At 50.1% G+C, this 22852-nt stretch overlaps 2 protein-coding genes across 3 annotated transcripts in view; one reads left to right on the forward strand and one right to left on the reverse strand.

The window, feature by feature from the left end:
* Positions 1–343: 343 nt before the first annotated feature.
* Positions 344–14768, reverse strand: NCSTN (nicastrin). Its single transcript, XM_026487290.4, has 17 exons — positions 14621–14768; positions 13306–13410; positions 9431–9554; positions 8783–8904; positions 8218–8363; positions 7337–7487; positions 6965–7074; positions 6560–6712; positions 5782–5886; positions 5523–5600; positions 4628–4800; positions 3183–3285; positions 2986–3081; positions 2616–2703; positions 2201–2355; positions 1764–1976; positions 344–1170 (listed from the first exon to the last, which is right to left on the reverse strand). The coding sequence occupies exons 1-17, from the start codon at positions 14703–14705 to the stop codon at positions 1048–1050; spliced, it is 2130 nt and encodes a 709-aa protein (XP_026343075.3). The 5' UTR covers positions 14706–14768; the 3' UTR covers positions 344–1047.
* Positions 14769–14786: 18 nt separating this feature from the next.
* The window catches only part of COPA (COPI coat complex subunit alpha), a 42519-nt gene continuing 34453 nt past the window's right edge, over positions 14787–22852 (forward strand). For both annotated transcript variants that reach the window (XM_026487287.4, XM_026487289.4), the window contains exons 1-4: positions 14787–14978; positions 18187–18300; positions 18479–18552; positions 22582–22662. In XM_026487287.4, coding sequence (XP_026343072.1) covers positions 14939–14978; positions 18187–18300; positions 18479–18552; positions 22582–22662 — 309 coding nt within the window. In that variant the 5' untranslated portion in view covers positions 14787–14938. The remainder of the gene's footprint in view (positions 14979–18186; positions 18301–18478; positions 18553–22581; positions 22663–22852) is intronic.

Here is a 22852-nt window from a genome sequence, read left to right on the forward strand (position 1 = left end):
GATCACACTGGATCGCACCTGTTCCTCCCCTCACCCCAACTGTCAGCCACTCGGGGTCGGGCCGGGTTGCTTCATTTCTGCACCCTCGCCGGTGTCTGAGTGAGCAAAGAAGTGCCTGTTGAATACAAAGCCGGAAGAAACAATGCTAACATGGTTTTCACAGGAGGGAAACCAGGGCTCCGAGGCTCCAGAGCAGCCCCGCTTGGAGGGTTTCCACCATTTCTGACAGAGCCTTACTCCTGGGGCCCCGGGAGACCCAGACAGAGCACGTGAGGTAACAACTGCGTGACTTCCACTCAGCGTCCCTGCACACGAGGGTGCGGAAGAACACGTACAGACCACGTGGGACAGTCTATTTTAATGAAACTCGCTATTTATATATTTACACACACACACACACACACACACACACACACGAATGAAAAAAGAAAAAACAGATATTACAGCTTAATAAAATTACAACTGAGCACTGTGGGCCAGAGTGGGACACCCACCCAGCAGCCCACCCCCCTGCTGTGCCATTTAAGGGTCTGGGGACAGGACAGCAGGAGGGAGACAGCAGGATGGCCCCCAGACGGGCTCGCCTGCTCCTCAGGGCTTCCTCGTAGTTTATCCCTGGCATTCAGCCTTCCTGTCCTTCTTCCCGGGAAACAGGGAACGGTTGGGTACGGGGTGGGGTGGGGAGCGGAGGGCGGTCCTGGGCAGGATGGAGAGGGGAGAAGAAGGACCCCGAAGAAGGTAAGTGAGGGGGCATAGCTAGGAGTTGAACAGGAGCAAGAAGCTTCTATTTGCCATCCCAGAATCTGGTGGGGTGAGGATGAACCATGGAAGGGCAGACGGGCAGGGGGAGCTGGGGAGGACAGGTGACTTGTTTCTCCCTCCCTGTCTCTTTTGGGCAGTTTCACTTCTTTACATTAATTCCAGTCTGAGCAGGCCCAGAGAGGTTCCAGTGACAAACTAGTGGTTTATGTCCCCGGGGGGGGGGGGGGACACACAAGTGATCTAGGACATGAACAGTAGAGCTGGCAGGAAAAGCTGGGTTCCTCTTCAGTAAGACACAGCTCCCGGCTCCCGCGGGGCAATGAAAAGGACATCGGCCTTGGCGTTGATGCAGTAGGTGACGACGAGAGAGAAGATGAGGATGCCGAAGCCCACCATCAGGGTGATAAACTGCGGGAGGGGTGGGCAGGGGAGGACAGAGGTGCTCTCAGAACTCAACCCAGTTTCATCAGAATTCTGGAGCTGGCTGCGAGCGCCAAGTCCTGAGCAATCAGAGGCAACACCTTCCCACCTGGGAGACCAAGTCTCTCCGTTTGGAAAGAGAAGTAAAGGATCTCCGTTCTCCCTTCCACCTTGTCTTACTTAGATTTCAAGCACCCTGAAGTTAGGACCCGTGACTTTGGCTCTCTGGTGGCAATTACATCACTGACTTACTTGTGACAGGTACTCAACAAACGGTGGATCCCATACACAGCCCAGGAGCAGCAGGTGGGAATGGCTGGCTGTGAGTGGAGCTGGAGGGGGGGGGTCCCAGGTGGAGGAGCACCTCCTTGGGTCTCCATGGGAGCCTATCACCAGCATGAATACAGACTCGAACTCTCCGTGAAAACAGGCTTCCTAACGGGGCACACTGGCTGACAAGGGACAGAGCTGCAGAAGGTTTCTGTGGCAAATCTGGGGCAAATGGGAGGTGGGAGGCGCTTGAGGGGAAAGGCAGCAGAGCCGAGGGCAAGGTGATCTCGGTCACACCCCTCCCGGCTCACCTCCAGCTCTCGGCTGGCTATCAGAAATATGCGGGCCCGGATGTCTTTCCAGCGGCTCTCAGTCCACGTGGAGTATTCAGTAGAGCCCCACTGCCTCAGTTCAAAGGCGGGGGACAGGGCCCTGGCCAGTCGCGCCGTGGAACGCACACAGCGGGGCAGCCGGTCCGTCTCGTTGGAATTCAGAGGGCCCTGGACCCACGCGTACTCATACAGCTGCACAGGGAGACAGGCCAGAGTGCGCGGCTGAGGCCATCCTGTCACCCCAGACGCGGTCCGCTTTCACCCAGCCTACTGCCTCTCCAACACTCAAGTTCAAGGGGCTGCATCCCTCCGCCTCTCCATCCCAACCCCTTGGGTCCAACTGGGCCTAGGACATTCTCCAACTTCCCCAGGGGAAAGGGGCCCTCGGGGCAGCTCCCACACCCACTACCACTCACATCCTTGTTTTCATTGGGGACTTTACTTGGATCCTGGCACTGCTCTCGGGTAAGGCTGACCACCTGGCCAGTCAGATTCGCCAAGGCGTACTGTACCACGTAAGTGGTGTTGGTGGGGCTGGAGACAGCGATATAGTGCTGGAGAGGCCCGTCACCTGAGTGGAGACCGTAGGGAAGGGAGGATTTGGAAGGTGGAAGGTGGGTGCACGTGGGAGACAAAGAAGAGCCAGAGAATAGAAGGTTAAGAGAATGGATCAAACACATATCAGGAGAAAAAAAGGAAACCAGGGGAGAAGAAAAGGAGAGGAGAGAGAAGAGAAAAGAAAATAAAAAAAAAAAGTAAGAATTAAACCAAGATGGTGTTTCTCTATCTTTTGCCTGGGCCAAGGGTGCCATTCCCATAGCAGGTACTCACCCAAATAGGACCTGAGGTCCTGCCTGAGGATAGACTGGAACCAGGAGTTGTTGGCTCTGACCAGGAACCCATAGAGCAGGCGGGTGACCTAGGACCAGGGCAGTGAGAAGCAACAACCTCGTGACGCAGAGCCCAGGGAGAGTTCTCCATGAAGACCTCGCTGTGGGCCAGGAGCTGGGCAGGCAGAGACCAGCTCACGAGGATGCAGGTGAGGCCCACCCAGGAGCACCCTGGGGCACTGGGTATCCTCGCTGGCATGCCCTGGCATGCTGGGCTCCCAGGTTTGGGAGAAGAGGCAAATGACAGAGAGGATGGGTCCGGCCGCGGTGTGAACAGAGCTGGTGAGGAAGCAGGGTCCGCCTGTTCTTACCGTGTGGGCATCGGCCTGGATGGTGTCGCTGAAGTTGGTCCCTCCTGCAAGCTGGTAAAGCGCACGTCCCAGCACGGTGGCCACATCTGCCAGGGCCTGCGGCAGGTGAGGAGGGGGGCTGAACGGGCCACCTCTTCTAACCTCTAAGCAGCTTCCCCGTGCTCTCCGTGCTCCCCCCCAGCCCAGGTGAGTGTTACCTTGGCGGTGTCCGTCACAAAGTTCAGGTCCTCCTCAGGGCTCTGCCACTCAGGGTAGCTGACGTTAATGTTCTCCGCCGTGTCATAAATGCTCTGGTAATAGCTGCCGGGAGAGCCGGCATGAGCCTCGGCCACACTCGGCCAGCGCCCTGCCCCTGGCCGCCCTCACAGGCCCTTCCTGAGCCTCTCTTTTCATCCTCCGGGGGAAGGAAGAGACCATGAGGGTCCCATCCTGAAGACGGTGTGGGGGCCGGGAGATGGGAGAGGAGTGGTTAAATACAAGGACCTTCCTGACAAAGTAGCAAAGCAAATGACATCAGGAATTCAGGCGTCTCCCTTCCCGGGAGAGCTTCAAACAGAAGAGACACTCTCCCCACTGTTCGGGCTGGAGACGCAGGATGGCTGAGAGGACTTTCAGGGAGCATGCCCGCCATCACCAGAGCTCTCGTGTGGCAGCTCCCACGAACATAGCACTGAGGGTGGCTAGGGGCAGAGGGAGATGAGCGGGTCTGCTCCCAGACACACAACACTGCTTTGGGCCCAACCACCCTCTGCTCCTCGGGGAGCCCCGCGCAGGCACGTCTCAGAAGCAAAGGGGAGCACCCCCAGCCTTCAGCACCACTAGATGCCGGCCCCACATAGAAACAAGGCCGAATGTGTGCAAACGATGACCCTCGCTCACCCCAAAGTGCTGCAGAGGTCATACATGGAGGAGAGGGCTGACCTCAGGCACTGGAAGTATCCCTGCCCTAAATAAATGAGAAGGGGCTCCTTGGCTGGGGTCAGAGAACCGGAGCTTAAGTATTTTTACTCAGGAACCCATCTGGCCTCATGGCAGAGGGAAGGGAAGCTGGGGGCCTAGCAATCCAGCCCGAATGAGAAGTCCCCTGTCAGCCCAGGGCTTCAGTCAGGGGCATTCTGGGGTGCCCAGGACCAGGAGAAAGGTGACTAACAGGGCCTCACCCCTTCTCTGTGGAGTCCTTTCATCTGTAGGGGACACTTTCACCCCAACGGCCACAACACATTACATTTCAGAACACGAGTACTGTCTACACGCAGCACAGCACCCTTGGGCGGCCCCCCACCGGCCAGCTCGCGTCCTCTAGCCAAGGGCTCTCCCGCAGAGATGCTGCCCTCTGCTGGCGGCCCTGGGGACCCAGGCCTCGGGAGAGCTGGGCGAGGCCGGCCAAGCAAGGATGCTCTTGCCAAGGAAGGCTGAGTGGGCCTGTTCTCTAAGATGACATCAAGTCAGAGGAGGCGACCGGCCTGGATGTGAGCCGGCTACTGAGAAAAGAACACAAATTGACCTGAGATCTGGAGAGGGTGCTGTGGGGAGAGGGGGGAGTGGAGATCTTTCTTGACCCAGAAGACACGCCCCTCCATGGACCCCAGACTGCAGAATAGATTCTCTCCCAGAATGAGGATGCAGCCTACGCGACTCTTACTGGTTATGGAAGACAGCAGAGTGGTCCGCAAGAACAACGCCAGAGATGTTCCGAGCCCGAAGAAAGCGCTGCAGGGAAGACGGCGGGAGGGGCTGGGACTGGTTCAGCCTCCGGAGGGCAACAGCCGGGATACCGGCGCCGCTCCTCTCCAGCGTGCTCAGGAGGGCCTCCACCTGCGGGAGAGGGTTAGCTCAGGGCGGCTGGGCACAGGGCAGCTGGAGGTCTCTTCCAGGCCCACAGGGCCCTCTCCCTCAAGTCCCCAGCTTGGGAGCTGCCCCCTGCCCTCCTGCACCCCAATTCCTCAAGCCTTGGGGGACTGAGGCTGAGTGTCCTGCAGCTCACACTGTCTGATCCTCACTAGAGGCTCGACTTCCTACTTGTGCAGAATCAGAGGAGCAAGCTGCTATCACAGCACTGTGCTGGATGCCACACGGGAGCCCAGAGCAGGGGGCGCGGACACTGGAATGGCAGGAAGACCACCTCCCGAGAAACACAGGCCAAAGCTGGACCCTGAGAGGAGGGAGGGTCTTGAGCAAGCGGTGAGGAATGTGGAGGACAATTCAGGCAGAGTCTAATATAGCCAGGAATCGGGCAGGGCAGCCTGGACAACCGGATCAGTGCGGCAGCAGAGAGAAAGGGAGCTAGCTCTTCCCCTGTCCTCTGCTAGGCCCCGAGTCAGACAACTACCTGTCCCAGGAAACCAGACACCTGAGCTGCGCTCCCGGTTCTTCTCGGGGGCTGAAACAGCCACGCTGTTCATCCTGTAGCTGGCACCTAAGCTGAGGTCCTGTCTTACAGGCCCTGGGGGCTTGTGCTGGGGACAGGGCCTGGGCAAGGGGTGCCCGTACTCTGAGCTGCTGAAACAGGAAGTGAGGCGGAAAGACGCTCAGATTACCTGACTCTGTACGGACCCATTTTTCTGAGACATGGGGTCTGTGTGCATCCAAAGCTCCAGTGAATTTCTTAAGGCCACCTGGGGGAGGACGAAGAGGCAACACACGTCATTGGTGTCCACTGTGGCCCACACCCGGGAGAAAGGAGTAGGTCGGAGAAAAGTCAAGGGGAGAGGTGGTGGCACCAGCAGTGGGGACGACAGGACACAGAGGCGGCGGCATGAAGCAGGAGGGAAGGGGGTGAGGACACGCGCTGCACACCTGTCCAAGCTCCACGAATGACTCAATGTTCTCTAACTGCACAGGAAACTTGCCCTTCTCCATGTCGTAGACCATTCTTGAGCTGCCAATGTAGTCAAAAGTTTCCTGAGGGTGAAGACGGGTAGGAAAAGGAACAGAGATTCCCAAGGGTCAGGGCAGGCTCCATCTCAGGAGGCCAGATCACCAAGGCTCGAGGCGTGAAGGCTACAATCTCACGTCATCGCTAATGCTGGCCAGCTCAGGCAGTCATGTGACTTCACCCTCCTCCCTACCCTGCCTCCCAGCTGTGACTATCCCTCACATGTGTGTATCACAGGACTTCTCGAGCCCAGAAATGGGGAGAGCAGCCTCGGCAAAGGCCCGAGGCGAACATCAGCTGTTATGTGCCTGCTCCTTGCCTCTCCCTCCCCTCTGCCGACCCAGCCACGGCTGCTGTCCCCTGATTCCAGGGCCGGGCTGCAGTGGCAGTGGGGAGAGGCAGGAGCCTCAGGGCCCTTGGGTAGGAGTGGCAGTAAAAGGGTCCAGAGAATAAAAGGATGTCTCCGAAAGATCACATCAGTGGGGGAGCAAGGGGATTGGCAGCACACTGACTCCAGGTCAGGGTGCAAAGGGTTCCGAAAATGTGGGACTCCGAAGGAGAGACACAGGGAGGCACATCCAGAAGCTCTCTGCCGAGTAACAACTTAGGTCAAGCGCCCAGATCTTCCCCAAATGACAGCCATGCCCACTGACCCTGCCAACCGCCCCCCCGCACTCCACCCCAGCAAAGAGCCCGTACCCCTTGGAAGAAGACGAACATGACGTTGCGGGGAAGGGTGGCCACATCGGGGGCCTTCTGCAAAGCCTCAGCAGCAGCCAGCTGGGTGACGAAGGAGGCCACGGCACTTTCAGCCCCTGGGGCCACATTCCAGAAAAAGGAACGACTGTCCAGCTGGACACAGCAGAAAAGGCAGGTAGGCTTTGAAAACAGCAATTAGGACCAGGCCGCAGGCCCCTGAACCTATTCCGGCCAAGAGAATGTTCGTATCCTGGGATAATGGCTGAGCTGGGGAGCTCCAGAGCCCAGAACCCTCTCCACGGAGCCTCCCCACCATAGCAACTCGGCAATCCGATATGCCCGCAAGAGGCCTGCCAGCCGGTCCTGTGCCAGCCCCGCCCACCCTGATCAGGGGCCAACACTCACCCGGGTCGCAGCAACCACAACCTTGTCATCAGGCTCTAACGTCCCAGATACATTTATAGGCTTCATCATGCTCCACACGTTGTAGTCGGACAGGGGGTCGCAGACGATTTCTGAGCGGCGCACAGGGAGAGGTCAGAAGTAAGGGAGACCGCAGCCCCAGACCCCGCGCGGAAGACTCCTCTGCCCGCTGCCCCATGGACCCATGAGCCATTTCCTGTCTCTGCTGCTCTAGGCTGGTTTTTTTGCCCCATCCACCTCAGGGACAAGCGGCCTCGATTGTTTAGAACTGTTTCCACTTCTCTCACCCCACGCTCCCTGCCTCCAACACTCCGGGGCCCCCAGCACACCCGGCACGCCTTGGACCTGCCCCACCTGGGTTGATGCTGAAGGTGCTCTGGATGGAGCTGCGCCGCATGCAGGTGACCGTGCTGACGACGGCGTGCATGTGCGAGAAGAGCTGCATGGCGCACAGCGGGAAGGCAGGCGCCGAGCCGTTTGGACTCAGGTTGTGATCGCGGTAGCACTAGGGACGGAGACGGAGGCACTGAGGCCGCTCGCGTGCAGTCCCGCGCAGACCTCCCAGAAAGAGGGCCCAGCCCCACCGGGAAGCCGCTCTTGCCTCTGTCCCTGAGCTACAGTTGTCCTGATCCAAACCCGGGGTGCACGAGGTCCAAGAGCAAACCTCACCAAGGGGTGCAAAACGGCACAGCCTGACTTAGTTGGGGCGGATGACACGACCCCATCCCAAATGGCCTGGCCCAAGTTCTCAACGTGATCTGATGTACAGAGCAGTGAACCAAGGATCAAAAATCAAATTCAAGACCACTTAGACATCACCTCACCGTGTAACTATGGAACAAATCCCTTAATCGCTCTGCATGTCAACATGAAGAAGCTAGACCAGAATTAGCGATTTACTGGGACTAAAAAAGACTGTCAGAGGTCTCTGAACTGAATCTCTCAATTCCTAGTCTGACGCTCTTTGTACCACGTTCGTGGTCCTAACCAGGGCTCTACACCTTATTTCACATCAAATAACGTTTATATTTTCTTCCAGCCTAAAAACCGTCAACGCTGTTAGAGCAGGCAGGAGAGAAATGGGAAGGGAAATGTGAGAAAAATAAAGGTGTTGGCTCTTCTTGGAGCAACTGTCCTTCAGAGGGCACGCTGGTAGATGAGGTCCCTCCAAACAGGTGGAGCGCCTACAAAACTTCTCTTTGCAACTAGAATCACTAGGAGCTGGCAGTCATTACCTGCTTGATGACCTTGGTTTCATTCTCATCTTCAAGAAGGAAGATGGGGAAACTGAAGTCTTCATAAGCCAAGCCATCACCCAGGGGGTTCCACTGGATTTCTCTGCAATGAGCAAATTCTGGCCCGTAGGAGTTGGAGTAAATGCCTGAAGGGGTGGATGGGGGACAGAATGTTGGGACACTAGGCACTTAGGGACCGAGCGAGGGAGGAAGGCTAGGGTATCATAGGGTTGGGACCAAGAGTGCCAAAGGAAAGGGTGACTCAGAGAAGCAAGCATCAACCTGTCACCACCTACAGTAAAACAGACAGCGGCAGCAGGGAGCCCGAGGCTGGCTGATTAGGGATCTGAGCATGTGACGGAAAGGGAGGATGGAAGGGAAGTGGAAGAAGGGGAAGCAGTAGACCGAAGGGAAGAACGGCACAAAGAAACACTATCTTCTATTTGGGAGTTAGCTGCTCCCCCTACACAGACAGACGCGGACCCCCAACCCCTCCGAAGACACGAGGCCGAGGCAACAGTGAGCTCTGGGTGACAGGAGGTCCCCTGATCCTCTGGGCTCTTACCAAACCCATCGTTGGGACACTGCACGCTAGGAGAGAAGCCCGCTGCAGGGCTGGGCTTGGCCAAGGACACGGCCAGGCCAGCAATGCGGCTGGTTCTCCCCTTCAGCTTCTCCATCAGATTCCTGGAATGGGGAGGGAAGGCCAGGAAGGAAGATGGGAAGGTTATTAGTGGCCCACTATCTTGCCAAGGATGGAAACAAATGGGTAACTAATGGAACCCAACCTGTTGACTCCTTGCTGTACCCCTGAAACTAACGTAATGTTGTGTGTCAACTATACACTTAAAAAAATTAGAACAAAACCACCCATGACTGTTGACTCATTTCTTGCTCCTCCGTCTCTAAATCCTAAGTGAGGGCTATGACCCAGCCTGAGCTCAGGGCTTAATCTCATCCACCCTGTCTCTAACACACTCTAGGGATCCCTCTTTCCTCCCTGGGGTCTTCACTCCCTGGAGCTCTATTTATAAGGTCAGCAAGATGATTCCATTGACGGTGCATGTTTTCCTCTGAGACTCACTCCCACCCCCCCCCCACCCTGATCAGACCAGGGCAGCCAAGGGAAGTTTCTATTCACAGGTGTTGGGATGGTCCCCCAAATCTTCCCCTCTCTGGCTGTGGTTTCCCAGCAAGCACACGCAGCCCTTACCTGGTGAAGAGCGCACCCTCCAGCAGAACCACATAAGGGGGGTTGGGACCGTCAGTCAATACCCACTGCAGGTCCTCTTCCTTCTCCACTACATGGATGACCCCTGTGTCCCCACTGACGGAAGCTGCCAGGACAGAATGGGTCACGTTAAAGCTCCCACAGTTGACAATTCTGACTTTGCCTCACTGATTCTGCAGATCATTTATCCCCCCCAAACATTGTGTGAGTGCTGCCAGCTCCAGACTGGAACTGAAGGCTGAGTCACCCAGCTCCATCTGAAGGCCACCAGCTGGTGGGCCTGACTGGAGGACAAGAGAGCCCAATAAGTCTACTCACTAGAGGCTTTATTCACTAAATCTCAGAAAGGTGTACGATAATTTTCTTGCCCTCTTCCCTCAGCCTCATTTAGCCATGCATACACATTTCTAGAACAGCAGACACCAAAGTTTTCAAACCTGTATTTTCTCCATGAAATGGCAGGTTCTAGATCTCTAGCTCAGAGTTCTAGCACTGAATCTTCCTTTGTGAGAACACATGTGCAGACTCCCTTGGCTTCAGAATTCCTGGGCCTCCACTCCTTTGCCCTATTTGGGAATGACCTGACTTGCTTTTAGCTAGTTTTAGTTAAGGTTAATCAAGAACCTTGGGGTCTCTAAAAGACAGCTTCCCAACGATGGGCCTTGCTGGATTAATAATGAGCTGACATTGACACCCCCCCATTTCTGGGGACCTAGGGTTTCCAAAGACCCTAGGCTGGTCACTCCCAGCGAGGAGCAAACTCATCCATTATCCCAAGATGCCCTACAACCATCATCCATTTCCATATATGCCAGGATGCCACACAAGTAACATTTTCTATGTGTCTCATGAATGACAAAGCACTACAGTAGATTGGGAAGCACTACAGTAGAGGATGGACGTTTCATAGTTCCAAATGCCCGTCAAGTCCCTAGTGATCCATGTAGAGACATCCTACGGTCTCCCTATGAGCCGTCTCCCCAGGGAACATGGGACATATTTGTATATTGTTTTAGAGCAATAGTTTTCGACCCTGGTTGTGTATCACTTTGGAGTTTTAAAAAATACAGATACTTGGGCCTTAGATCTACTGAAGTCTCTAAAGGTCAGGCCTAGATATGTGTACTTTCCAAACTTGCCACATATAGTTCTTATTTTTTTTTTTTAAGATTTATTTATTTTAGAGAGACAGAGAGAGAGAGAGCACACGTATGAGTGGGAGGGGCAGAGGGAGATGGAGAGAGACCCTCAAGCAGACTCCGTGCTGGGCTCAGACCCTGACATGGGGCTTGATCTCATGACCCAGGAGATCACAACCTGAGGCGAAACCAAGAGTCGGATGCTTAACCAACTGTGCCACCCAGGCACCCCCCCATGTGGTTCTCTATTATACGCAGCCAGTCATGAGAATTACGGTTCTAGGTCAAGGCCGTGAACTATTTCCAACTTGTGCAAAACCTCAAGCACATTCCATTGCCAGCCAAGTAGAAGGTTCCTTCCATGGGATTCGGTAAAATCTAGACATGGAAGCAAGTCCCCAGCCTTCAGCTACGTCTCACACAGAGTAAGTACCTAATCAGTTCATGGTGATAGCGATAATAATAAACCTAAGAGGACTATCAGAATCTGGAATAACTTTAATAAAGAGCTAGCTACCAATGGCAGTTCTTGGTCCAATGAAAGGCAACAGTCCTTGCCACATAAAACACGGAAAAAGGAAAAGCTGTTCTGGAAATAGAACGCGTTTCACTGCAGCTCCAAGGAGCACAGGGAGAAGACAAGCCAGGACACTGGAATGAAGCACCTGGATTCCAAGCTGGATTCCAGCTGGTGACCATGTAGTCGGGAGTAGCTGGCTCCCTGTCTCTGGGTCTTCAAGGAGGAAAAACTTTTTCACCCTTATTCATCTCATACTGTGGAGACAGATTTAAAAAGGAAAGGAAGGAAGGAAAGGAAAGAAACCTACACATAGCCCCTTTGAGCACTTTAAAAGGGGCTAATGGGGCACCTGGGTGGATCAGTCGATAAAGTATGTGACTCTTGATCTCTGGGTGGTAGGTTCGAGCCCCACGTTGGGTGTAGAGATTGCTTAAAAATAAAATCTTAAAAAAAATAAAAAACTAAAAGGGCCCAATAGAGGCACAGCATTATAAACAGAAAATCAGACCTGCATCTTTTTCTCCTTATCATGCCAGCAATCCTAATTAAAGAGGGTGTAGCTTGCTCAGGATGCACAAATACGAAGTAAGACTTAGAAATAAACTGAAAAGGAGACAAGCTCTTCACGAGGAAGTGGCCAGAGTCCAACCCCTCCCTTCTCGCTTCTCTGTACTGGCACTAGGCTTATTTCTACAGGCTACTGCTTTGCTTCCCACAGAGCTGCTCCAAGAACAGGAAGCAGAATGACTCATTCCCAAAGAGGGTATCTGAGAACACAGCTCCAAGAGGATGGGGGCCTTAGCCTTTTGGCACTAGAGTCTCAGAGTCCCAGCGAGACCAGCAATCTGATCCGAGCCCACACTGGACCTGGCTCTCTTCTACCCACAAACCCAGTTTAAGAAAGCTAAGTCTGGAAATTTTATTTGGAACTGTTAGGAGCCAGTTAACCTACCTCCAGAACTTCCTGCAGCAAGGACATGGCACAATTAACCCAGAGGAAAGCTCAGGGAAGGATGGGTAGAAAAGGAGTAACTGCCACCTTCAGCAAACCCTTCGCTTCCCAGTGTGTGTGTCCTCCTGCCAATCTGGAAGGTTGCAGGCAATCGCACAGTACTCCTGAGACTGTGCTGCTTCTTCAGCATCATCAGTAGGAATCTACAGAGGGCAGTTTGACTGTCAGCTTTGTGCACGTACATTCTAGCCATTTTTACAGGTGGAAACTGAAATTCAGATGTGACTAATTTGATGATGAAGAAACCAAGATCTGGAGCACCTGGGTGGCTCAGGTCATGATCTCAGGGTCCTGGGATCAAGCCCTGCATCGGGCTCTCGCTCCGCGGAGTCTCCTTCTCCCTCTCCCTCGTGCTCTGCCCCTCCACCCCCCTCATGTGCGCGCACTCTCTCTCAAATAAATAAAATCTAAAATGATGAAAGAAGCCACAGCCAAGATCTGACTCTCGGTTTCCTGCTTACTGCCCAACTGCATTCTGACAGAACAACTATTCACAGAAGAACGAAACCTGAAGACAACAGGTGAAGCAGCAGAGCTACTGGAGTCTTCGCATCGCTGCTTTCTCCCCTTGCATAGTTTTATAACCATATTGTCACGGTACGCTGTTTTGGAACACATTTGCCAAACATATAAAGACAAATACAAATGCTTTCCTACTTCCTCCTGCAACTGTTTGGCTTTCTCATATGCTTTCTCTTCAAACAGTCCACTGCCTTAACAAAGCCCATTCCGGTTCCAAAGAGATTGTTCGGAGTGCAGGTGACGGTGGGCTCCACAGACATGAGGCTTCCTTCTCCTTAGAAAACAGTAGTTTTGTAGTTTAACTGGTGGATGGTTAAGAGTCCTCGGACCATGGGGCTTGATTCCTAGCTTCATCGGTTAATGGCATCATGATCTCAGAAAAGTTACTCAACTTCTCTCAGTCTCAGTTTTGCCATTTGTAGAACAAGGATAAGAGAATCTACTCCATGGGGCTGTTGTGGTGGGTAAAGGACATGCCCTAAATGAAGCTTAAGTACGCAGCGTTTATAATCACCTTGCCTGGTTTGACAGATGGTTCTCCATCACCTCCCACCACGCAGCCTAATTTGTGTGCTGAGACTCCCAAGCAGAGCTTGGATCTTTATGTCGAGGGCACAGACTGAAATATCAACGGCCACAAACACAAATCCCAACCTCAACTCACACTGGCAGCCAATCTGATGAGTGGCATTGAGCAGACGGACACAAGGGGCTGTTTTATTTAAGGAGATGTAGATCTTCCTCTCCACTGAATTTCCCCTGCAGAAACCTGATCGGAAGATAAAAAGTGTTAGAAAAAACTGAGAGACGTTGGCACTATCAAATCATTCGCTCTTTGTATGGCTTGGGTATCATACTTTCTAAAATGAGACGCATGGCAATTCTTCTCACTGCTGGACACATTAGTGGACTGGACAAATGCACCCAGCTAGGTGCCACAGAGAGGTATTACAAATTTCACTTAAAGCAACTTACATCAAAACTAAAAGAAAGAAAACTTCATTTCCTAAAGGAAAAGCATGTGACCTCGGATGTACCTGTTCCTGGTTGCATGGGTGAGCACACTTCTGCTTCCTACCTTGTATATATGTATCTACCTAGTTAATAAAAGGGTGCCAGTCTAAGAATAGAGATTACAATAAAAAGTTTTTGGGACATTCTTCCAGGAATCTGAACAGAATTGGGAGAAACCTTTTGCCACAGATCTGTCAGTCCAACATCCTTAGGTCATTTGTGTGTGGCTACAGTGTGGGATGATTAGAGTTTCTCCTTGGGAATCTTTAATGACAACATGAATTTGGGGGAAGGAATGGTCATCTATCCAGCCATGTTTGCATTTTAGGGCTTGACCAACTAGAAAGACCCATACCAGGACATAAATGCGTGTAAGCAAACACTTCTGTGCACTGTAAATGCCTCGAGTTCCTTGAATCATTATTCCACAGTCTGAACAGTTGACTGTCCACAGCCCACTTTGTCTCACTTCACTGATAAGACAAACTGAGGCAAAGTACAGGGGCGCGGGTTTATGGTGGAATCAACAGAGGAAGGAACGGGGAATCTACTTTCTGAAGCGCCGCACTGCACCCGCAGAACGAGGCCGCTTTCATCTTAAACAGTCTACACGCACTGGCAAGAAGTGGAACTGACACCTGTCTTTTCTGACAAGTGGGTGGGGTGGCTGGGGCCCTGGGGAAAACGAGGCATCCGGACAAAGTGGGCGGGTCAGGCTGGAAGTCCAGGAAGAGGCCCGGAGGAGGAAATGGGGAGACACGATGTGCCGCGGGGGAGAAGGGACCCTCAAGCCAAGTCCAGGCAAAAGGGGGAACTTCTGTCGCGGGAACGAAAGAGAAAGAGGATTTACAGGGTGGGGGACAGAGGGGCAGAGGGGACCAGAAGGAGGACGGCAGCGCTCGCGGCCCAGACGATCCGGACGGTTCTCCTGACACACCGGAGCTCACGGGCGGGGGAGGCCTCACCTGTCAGCAGAACGCAGAAATACACAAGACGAAGAAGACTCCGACTCCCCGGGTCGGCAACAGAGACGCCCCCAGCTGTAGCCATCTTGCCTCTCGGCTGAGCGGAAGCTTCCCCTCCCCTCCTCTCCGTCAGTGGGTTCTCTAGGCCAACACTGGTGCCGTCTCTGTGGTCGCGGGCGGGGGCGCTCCTGGGACCGGAAGTTCGTGTCCGGGGAGCTTCCGGGAGGTGCAGCAGGGCGGCGCTGACGTGGAGCGAGCCGAAGGGCAGCGGGGAGTGGCGGGGCTCGGATCTGCACCTTGGAGCCGTAGGCCTGAAGGATGCTAACCAAATTCGAGACCAAGAGCGCGCGGGTCAAAGGTAGTGGGGAAAACCGGGGGGAGCTCGGGGACTGGGTGTCGGCGCGGCGCTGTCGCGGGGGGCGAGGGAGGCCGAGTGGGGCCCACCGAGGGAGCCCGGAGGAAGAGGGGAGGAGGGCGGGTCGGCCTGGCGGCGGTTCTGCAGCCCTCTCTTCTCTGGAGCGCCCTCGGGGTATGATTGACCCGTGGCGGTTCCCGCACCGCAGGAGGCCCCTTCGGCCTGCTCCCACTGCCTTCGGTCCCCTCTTCTCCGGGGCCACTGCTCGCGACTTTGCTCCCGTCCCAGGGTCCTGTGAGCTGTGGGCTTTTTGATGACCGTGTTGTGCGGAGTGGCCCTGGGGTCGTCTCGACCCGTGCCATTCGCATCTAAATCTAGCATTTTCGGAGATGAGTACTGGCTACCTCTCTGGAGGAGGCGTTGGCTGAGCCTTAGCAGCGTCCAGTGCCTCCATTGGGCGGTACTTCCTACCTGCAAGCAGGACGCTGAGGCCCATAATCCCAGCAAAGTCTCAGCTTGGTGAGGTTGCCAGGTAATGTATTGGACGCCTAGTTAAATTTGAATTTCAGCTAAACAACGAAATAATTTTCAAGTATTGTTCGCTTTTAGATATATCTGAAGTTCAGATTTAACGGTGCATCTTCATTCTTATTTCCTAAATATGGCAGTTCCAAAGCTTGAGTATCAGTGGGCGGAGGTGGAGGGCAAATGACTGAAATAGCAGTAATCGTCTCCTAGAATGTTAGAATGGGAAGGGCAGAGAAGTGAGCAGTCTCTTGAGACTTTGAAAAATATGTATACATATATCTTGAATATTTAGTAAGATGCATTAGAACAAGGTGTTTGGGAACTTGGTGTTTGGAATCACATGTGCTTTGCTTTGGAATCCTGAAACATCCCCTAACAAGCTGTATGATCTTGGGCAACTTACTTAAGGTTTCTAAAGCTCTACTTTCTCATCCCTAAAATGCAAATATTAGCATTCTCTTTAGAGAGAATTAGAATGAGATAGTGTATTAGAATGCTTATTACAGTGCCTGGTGTAGACTCAGCTCAAAAACTGGAGGCCATTGTTCATGTGGGAATAGATTCTGAGCAGTTTCTAAGTCTTGTGTGAGTCTTGATGGAATTTATGGATGGCTGAAATGGGTCTTCGTGATCTTTGAACTTTTTCTTCTCCTGATTTCTCACTGGGCAGTAGAGAAGGAAAGTGGGGAAAAAAGATGTTAGAATATATGAGAGTTACTGGCTGTTAATATTACTACGTATCATAAAGGAAAAAAACAACTTTTAATGGCAAAATAGACAACTTGGAGAAGTGTAAATGTTCAGTAAATAAATGAAAATATTCCCCAGCTCACTAATAATGAAAGAAATGTAAAAAAAAAAAAAAAAAGAAAGAAAGAAAACAAAGAAAAAAGAAAAAGTTAGGGATTCCTGGGTGGCTCAGTTTATCTGCCTTCAGCTCGGGTCATGATCCCAGGGCCCTGGGATTGAATCCTACCATGGGCTCCTTGCTCAACGGGGAGCCTGCTTCTCCTTCTGCCTGCTGCTCCTCCTGCTTGTGCGTATGCATGTTCTCTCTCTCTCTGACAAATAAATTTAAAAAAAATCTTATAGTTAAATATCCTTTTTTAAAAAATTTTAGATTAGTAAAACAAACAAAACAACAAAAAACCAATAACATCTGTGTTGAGTGATGTGTGCAAAATTGGTATCTTCAGAAACCTGATGACACTGTATATCCCTAGTCTTTTTGCAATCGGATAGTATCTGTGAAAGTGTTAAATGCATGTACCCTGTTCCTGAGCAATCCTACTTGCAGGTCTTTAGCCTATAGCAGTAATAATGCAAATATTTTAGATTATGTGTAGAAGTATTTTCTTTAAGCTCTATTTTCTGATAGATGAAAGTTAGGGAAAAAAACTTAAATGCGCATCACTAGAATAATTTTAAAATTTGGTACATTTGTATTTTGCTGTTGTTAAAAAGAATGAGGTTGTGTTTATATGAACTTAGTGAGATCCGTGGTATATAGCTAAGCGAGAAAAGAAGTTTGTGTAACATATTTCCATTTTTGTAAAATGGTATGGTTTGCATTACAAATCTGAAAGGATATACTCCAGACTGTTAGCAGTCGTTACTTCTGTGGACTTCCATTTCCAGTCATGATGGAGTAACAGAGACCAGAGTTACCTTTCCACCTTAAAACAGCTGCACAACTGAACAAAATGTGTAAAACAAAGGTTTTCAGACACTGGATGACAGGCAGTGCAGGAGAGTGATTCTTGTGAGAAGGGAAATAAACGAGGTGAGGCCTATGATTGTTTCAGCATACTACCTGGAGAGTTTCCAGGCCACCGCATAGGGAAGGGGGAAGAGCTCTGTGGTCTCACTGAAGACAGAATTTGCGGGACAAAATACCAAAGAGGGAGCTGCACAGGGAACACTGGCGTTCTGCAGGGGATGCTGTCAGGCCTTTATCTGAGTCCTAATCTGCATATGCGTGTGAGAGAATGACCTAGAGCTTGGGAAAGAACCTCTAGAAAGAAGGCAAGTAATCCCTGGAGCTCACCTAGAACTGGGAATAGTTTTGTGTTCCTACTAGCCAGCACGGAAAGGCCTCCTAATACTGCAGGCATCATCTCGAGACCTCACGTGCTACCACCTCAGTAGTGGTGCCAAATTAGATCTAGACTAAAGGCTGTTGTGGGGCCCACACTAGCAAAACTAAAAGCCAACTTCACAACAAGTAACCTCACAACATCCTAAAACAAAGTCTGGCAATATTTAAAGGAATGTAACAAAATCCAGCACCTAACGACATAAAATCCAAAATGTCTGGCATTCAGCGAATGAGTGTACGAACCTGGGATTAACTTAGCTCTTTGTTTTTCTTTCTTTCTTTTTTTTTTTTTTTTTTTTTTTAAGATTTTATTTATTTATTCGACAGAGATAGAGACAGCCAGCGAGAGAGGGAACACAAGCAGGGGGAGTGGGAGAGGAAGAAGCAGGCTCCTAGCGGAAGAGCCTGATGTGGGACTCGATCCCGTAACGCCGGGATCACGCCCTGAGCCGAAGGCAGACGCCCAACCGCTGTGCCACCCAGGCGCCCCAGCTCTTTGTTTTTCTTATCCGAATTGACAGGGTGGCATTGTGGGCCATACTTAGCTAATTGGATCATTCCCTGTTTGTTTTTTTCCCCCCCTAGGGCTCAGTTTTCACCCCAAAAGACCCTGGATCCTGACCAGTTTACACAATGGGGTCATCCAGTTATGGGATTATCGGATGTGTACCCTTATTGACAAGTTTGATGAACATGATGGTAAGATAACACTTTCTAGGAGGAAATTAAAGAGAGATAAGTATTTATCGTCTTCTGGAATAGTTTAAGCTTTCTTTAGGATTAAAGAATATGGAAGGGCTGGATCCTGAATAAGAATCACCTTAGAGGTCAGGAAGTACAGCTCTCTTTAATATATATTGCCTGCTTTCTTCCCCAGGTCCAGTACGAGGCATTGACTTCCATAAGCAGCAGCCATTGTTTGTCTCTGGAGGAGATGACTATAAGATTAAGGTACAAAGGGTTTGTTATGATGGGGAGTAAAGGATAGGATTTGGGGTTTGGCAGCTGTGGAAGGGACCAAAAACAGGACATTGCAATCATATAGAGCTCAGGCTTCTGATGTTATCAGGGACACTTATCCAGCAAACATTTATTGAACACTTACTGTATACTAGACACTGTTTTATTTTTTGGGGAATTCAAAAATAAATAAGAAATGATCTCTGTTGTCAAGGCGCTTTTATTCTCATGGAGGAGATACATATACCCAAAATAATAGCATATACAGTTTGCCGAGTGATACAGCAGAGAGAGAAGGACAGTCCAGGTCAAAGACAAAAAGACATGACACAGCTGGATACATCTGAGAAATGTAATTCGTTTTGTGTGAATAAACTTTGGAGAAAAGGTGAGAGAAGGGCCAGAAGATGAGAGGGGCCGGGTCATGGAGTACTTACTGCAGTGCTCAGATAACAAGGAGCCATTACAGGGGCTTAAATAGAGGGGTGTCATCAGATTCACTTTTTTTTTCTTTGTAAAGATGACTTGGGTGGCATAGAGAAAGGATTGGATGACGTGGGAAGCCTGGATGCAGAGGTGCCGGTTAGGAGACTGTCGCATAAGCCCAGCTGGTAGATGAGCCGGGCCTGACCAGGTGGTAGCGTTTCAGAATGGAGGCAGAGATGGAATTGAGAGCTTCGGGAAGGGCATCAGTGAGTCTGCTGGAGGGATGGTAAAGGGGAAACAAATGAGGTGACATTTATCGCAGGCTTCTAGCCTAGGTCACTGGGTGCCATTCACAGGGAAAGGATATACGGGAAGGTGCAGGTTTCTGGAGTGCTAGAGGAGGATGGTGTCTTGGTCTCTTGGGGCTACTATAACAAAGTACCACAGCCTGGGTGGCTTATGAACGACAGAAGCTTACTTCTCACAGTTTCAGAGGCTGCAAGTACAAGATTAGGGTACCAGCGCAGTCAGCTTCTGGTGAGGTTCCTCTTCTAGGCTGCAGACGGCTTCCTTCTCTCCGTGTGTCTTCACATGGTGGAGGGGTGAGGGATCTCCGCAGTCTCTCTTATAAGGACACTGATCCCGTTCAGGAGGGCTTCACCCTCACGACTTAAGCACCCCTCAAAGGCCCCACCTCCTAATGCCTTCAATTGGGCATTAGGATTTCAACGTATGAATTTGGAGGAGGACACAAACATTCAGTCCATAGCAGATGGGTTTTGACACTGATGAGTTTGAGGTGCCTAAGGGGTAGTCTGCGGAGATGTGTCTGCACTGGAGTTGTATTTGGAAGTTGTCCTCATGAGGAAGGGAGCCGAAGCGGAGGTGGTAGAGGTGTCCTTCTGGGATTATGTTGAATGAGAAGAGACACTGTCATTTAAGAGCTAGAGGATGTAGAATTAATATAGGAAAGAATGATTTTAGAGGTTGGAGATGAACCAAGGGGAAGGAGCAGAAGCCTATTGGATGCCAAGGAAGGAGAGAATTTGGAGAGGGAGAAAGTGGTCAGAATAAGATAAGGACCAAGTAACCTTTAGATTGCTTCATTAGGAAGATATTAGCGATTCTAGCACCTTAACAGAAAGTGAGGAAACAACAGTATAGGCAACTCTTAGAAGAAGCTTGACTGATAAAGGCAAAACTGGCACCAGGGGCTTTGAACTGCAAAAAAAAAAAAAAAAAAAAAAAAAAATCAAAAATCTCTCTCTACTTCCACAAGTTTTTTTCATTAAGCATGTGTATCCAAAGTGGTGAAATTTACTTCATAAAGAAGATAACTTATTTTTTTCAGAAGCTAGCTCAGAACGTTATGTTTTTGATTACACAGCATAACTGAGGTGACAGGCATGACAAGTGACGGCTGCCCACAGAGAACAGAGGCCTTGGAACTATAGTAAGGACAGTTTTCTGTTTTTTAGATTTTGGCACCACATCCTGGGGGTCCTTGTGGAAGCTCAAACCACCTGATAGGCCTCAAAAGCTCCTAGGGATATCACTTTATTATAATATTTTTAGTAAAGTAATTGTCATTTATATTGATGACCATTGACTATCAAGAATGGCTAACTTGTGTTCCTTATAATCTGTTTAAGAAAGGAAGGATTGGGTGACATTTAAGAAAAAAGATTTTTTCCCTAAATCATTAATATTTTATAAAAAGGTTTATTTTCCATTTATATGAAATGTCCAGGTGGGCAATCAGTAGAGACAGACAGTAGATGAGTGGTTGTCTGAGGCTGGCGAGGTTGGAAGGAAGTGGGGAGTCACAGCTGTTGGGTATAGTTTTGGGGGGGGTGATACAATGTTCTAAAATTGGTGGTGCTGGTGGTTGCACAGCTCTGAATGTACTAAAAACATTGAATTCTATGTCTTTTAGTGGGTAAGTTCTTTGGGATTTGAATTCTACTTCAATAAAGCCATCAGATAAAGGAATTAGCTCTCTGGCGGGTGTGCGGTGTTATCACAGGAAGCCACAGCTGGCCAGAGTCTAAAAACCCTGTAGGTCTTGAAGGGTGCACAGTTCTGGAGTTTGGTAGAGGACTGTAAAGGAGTCAAGATAGTTTGAAGCTGGAAATGTGGAAGTCTAAAACACTGAACTCTGTGAGGGGGCTGAAGGTTAAAGAATGGTATTTATGGTAGGATCTAATTTTTGTGTGACACTCAAACTCCATTGTGTACATGAATTTTATTTATAGATAATTCAGCAGGTGGCAGTGAAAGTATCTACTTTCACTTTCATGTTTTGTGGTGTTTACCTTTTCTCATTTCTGCACATACCTGTTGAGGACCTCCTAAGTGTTAGCCACTGTGTTAGGTGCTAAAGGTATAGTGTTGAGCATGGTGGACGAGGACCCCGCCTTCAGGAAGCTTGCCTTCTTGTTTGGACTATCATACTTTCAGGTTGTTTGAATTTGTTACAGGAAATGGTATTACCTTCTGTAATTTACAAAAGAACATTAAAATTTTTTTAAGTAAGAAAGAAATAGTAACCCGGCTTGGGGGTAGATTATAAAAAAATTTTAAATGTTAAAATGTTTAAAAAAAGCCAACTGACCTCCTAATTTTGCACTTTTGGGAGGTTTTCTGGATGGGAGTGTATGCTTACGTTTCTGGTCCTGGTTTAGTGTCTTCCTTAGTTATGTTTATTGATACCTGGTACTTTGGTAGTGAGCTCAACTGTATATCTCAATATGATGTTTTTCTGCTTAGCTCACCGTAACTGAGCAAGGTAGTATTTTCCATAGTGATGAACTAAAGTCTGTCTGCCAAGTACAGACCATGAATGTATGGGCATCATTTGCCACCAAGTTAGCAGTCTAAGAGAAGATGATGCCGCATGTTATATTATGTATTATATATTATATATATATGATATATAATATATTAGATATGTATGTTTCCTTCAGAGTCATGGTATCTGTCCTGCTTCTTTTTATCCTGAGTTAAGGTAGTAGGTCACGCACCAGGGGGTCAGTGTTCAAGCTAAGAACACAGTTATGCAGTAGAAAGAAGAGTTAAGCCCCAGATAAACGTCTTGTCTCATGTTATTAAATAGAGATGGTTTCTCCCCAAAGAAAGGAAAAACCTTTCCATAATTGTCCCCAGCCTTGCCTTTTTCCCCTCTTCTCGTATAGCTGACCTACATTTTCATCTTTGCTTTTTTTTTTTTTTTAAGATTTTATTTATTTATTTGACAGAGATAGAGACAGCCAGCGAGAGAGGGAACACAAGCAGGGGGAGTGGGAGAGGAAGAAGCAGGCTCATAGTGGAGGAGCCTGATGTGGGGCTCGATCCCATAACACCAGGATCACGCCCTGAGCCGAAGGCAGACGCCTAACGACTGTGCCAACCAGGCGCCCCATCATCTTTGCTCTTTTTACCTCCAGTCTTAAGTCTTAAACAAGACTTCCTATCAAGGTTCCTACTTATTTAGAAATTCCAAAATATAAACCAAATGTATTTCTTGAGAAACCTGAACCTCTTTGAGGCTCAAGACCCTGATGTCCTATTGCTTAGTTGGGTTTCTCTTTGCAGGTGTGGAATTACAAGCTTCGGCGCTGTCTCTTCACGTTGCTTGGGCATTTAGACTACATTCGCACCACATTTTTCCACCACGTAAGTAGCAATGCTGGCTCTGGTTGCAGAGCGTTTTTCAGTTTCTCTCTGGGAATCTTCTGCTTGCTTCTCCAAAACCCATGCTTTGATAACAGAATTATTGGAGTTCTTGGAGTGGCTCTTCTAGAATCTGTGTGGTGTTGACCTTTCTGCTTTTTTCCTTCTGCAGAAGGAAGCACTTAGGGTTATA

This window comes from Ursus arctos, unplaced genomic scaffold (assembly GCF_023065955.2).
Source record: "Ursus arctos isolate Adak ecotype North America unplaced genomic scaffold, UrsArc2.0 scaffold_2, whole genome shotgun sequence".
NCBI classification, from domain to species: domain Eukaryota; kingdom Metazoa; phylum Chordata; class Mammalia; order Carnivora; family Ursidae; genus Ursus; species Ursus arctos.

Coding starts and splice junctions, on each gene's coding strand:
- NCSTN (XM_026487290.4), bottom strand. CDS start 14,705: ATGGCTACAGCTGGGGGCGTCTCTGTTGCCGACCCGGGGAGTCGGAGT. Junction 6,713..6,964: donor TTGTGGTTGCTGCGACCCGG/GTGAGTGTTGGC, acceptor TGCTGTGTCCAG/CTGGACAGTCGTTCCTTTTT. Junction 1,171..1,763: donor TAGCCAGCCGAGAGCTGGAG/GTGAGCCGGGAG, acceptor CCCCTCCCGCAG/TTTATCACCCTGATGGTGGG.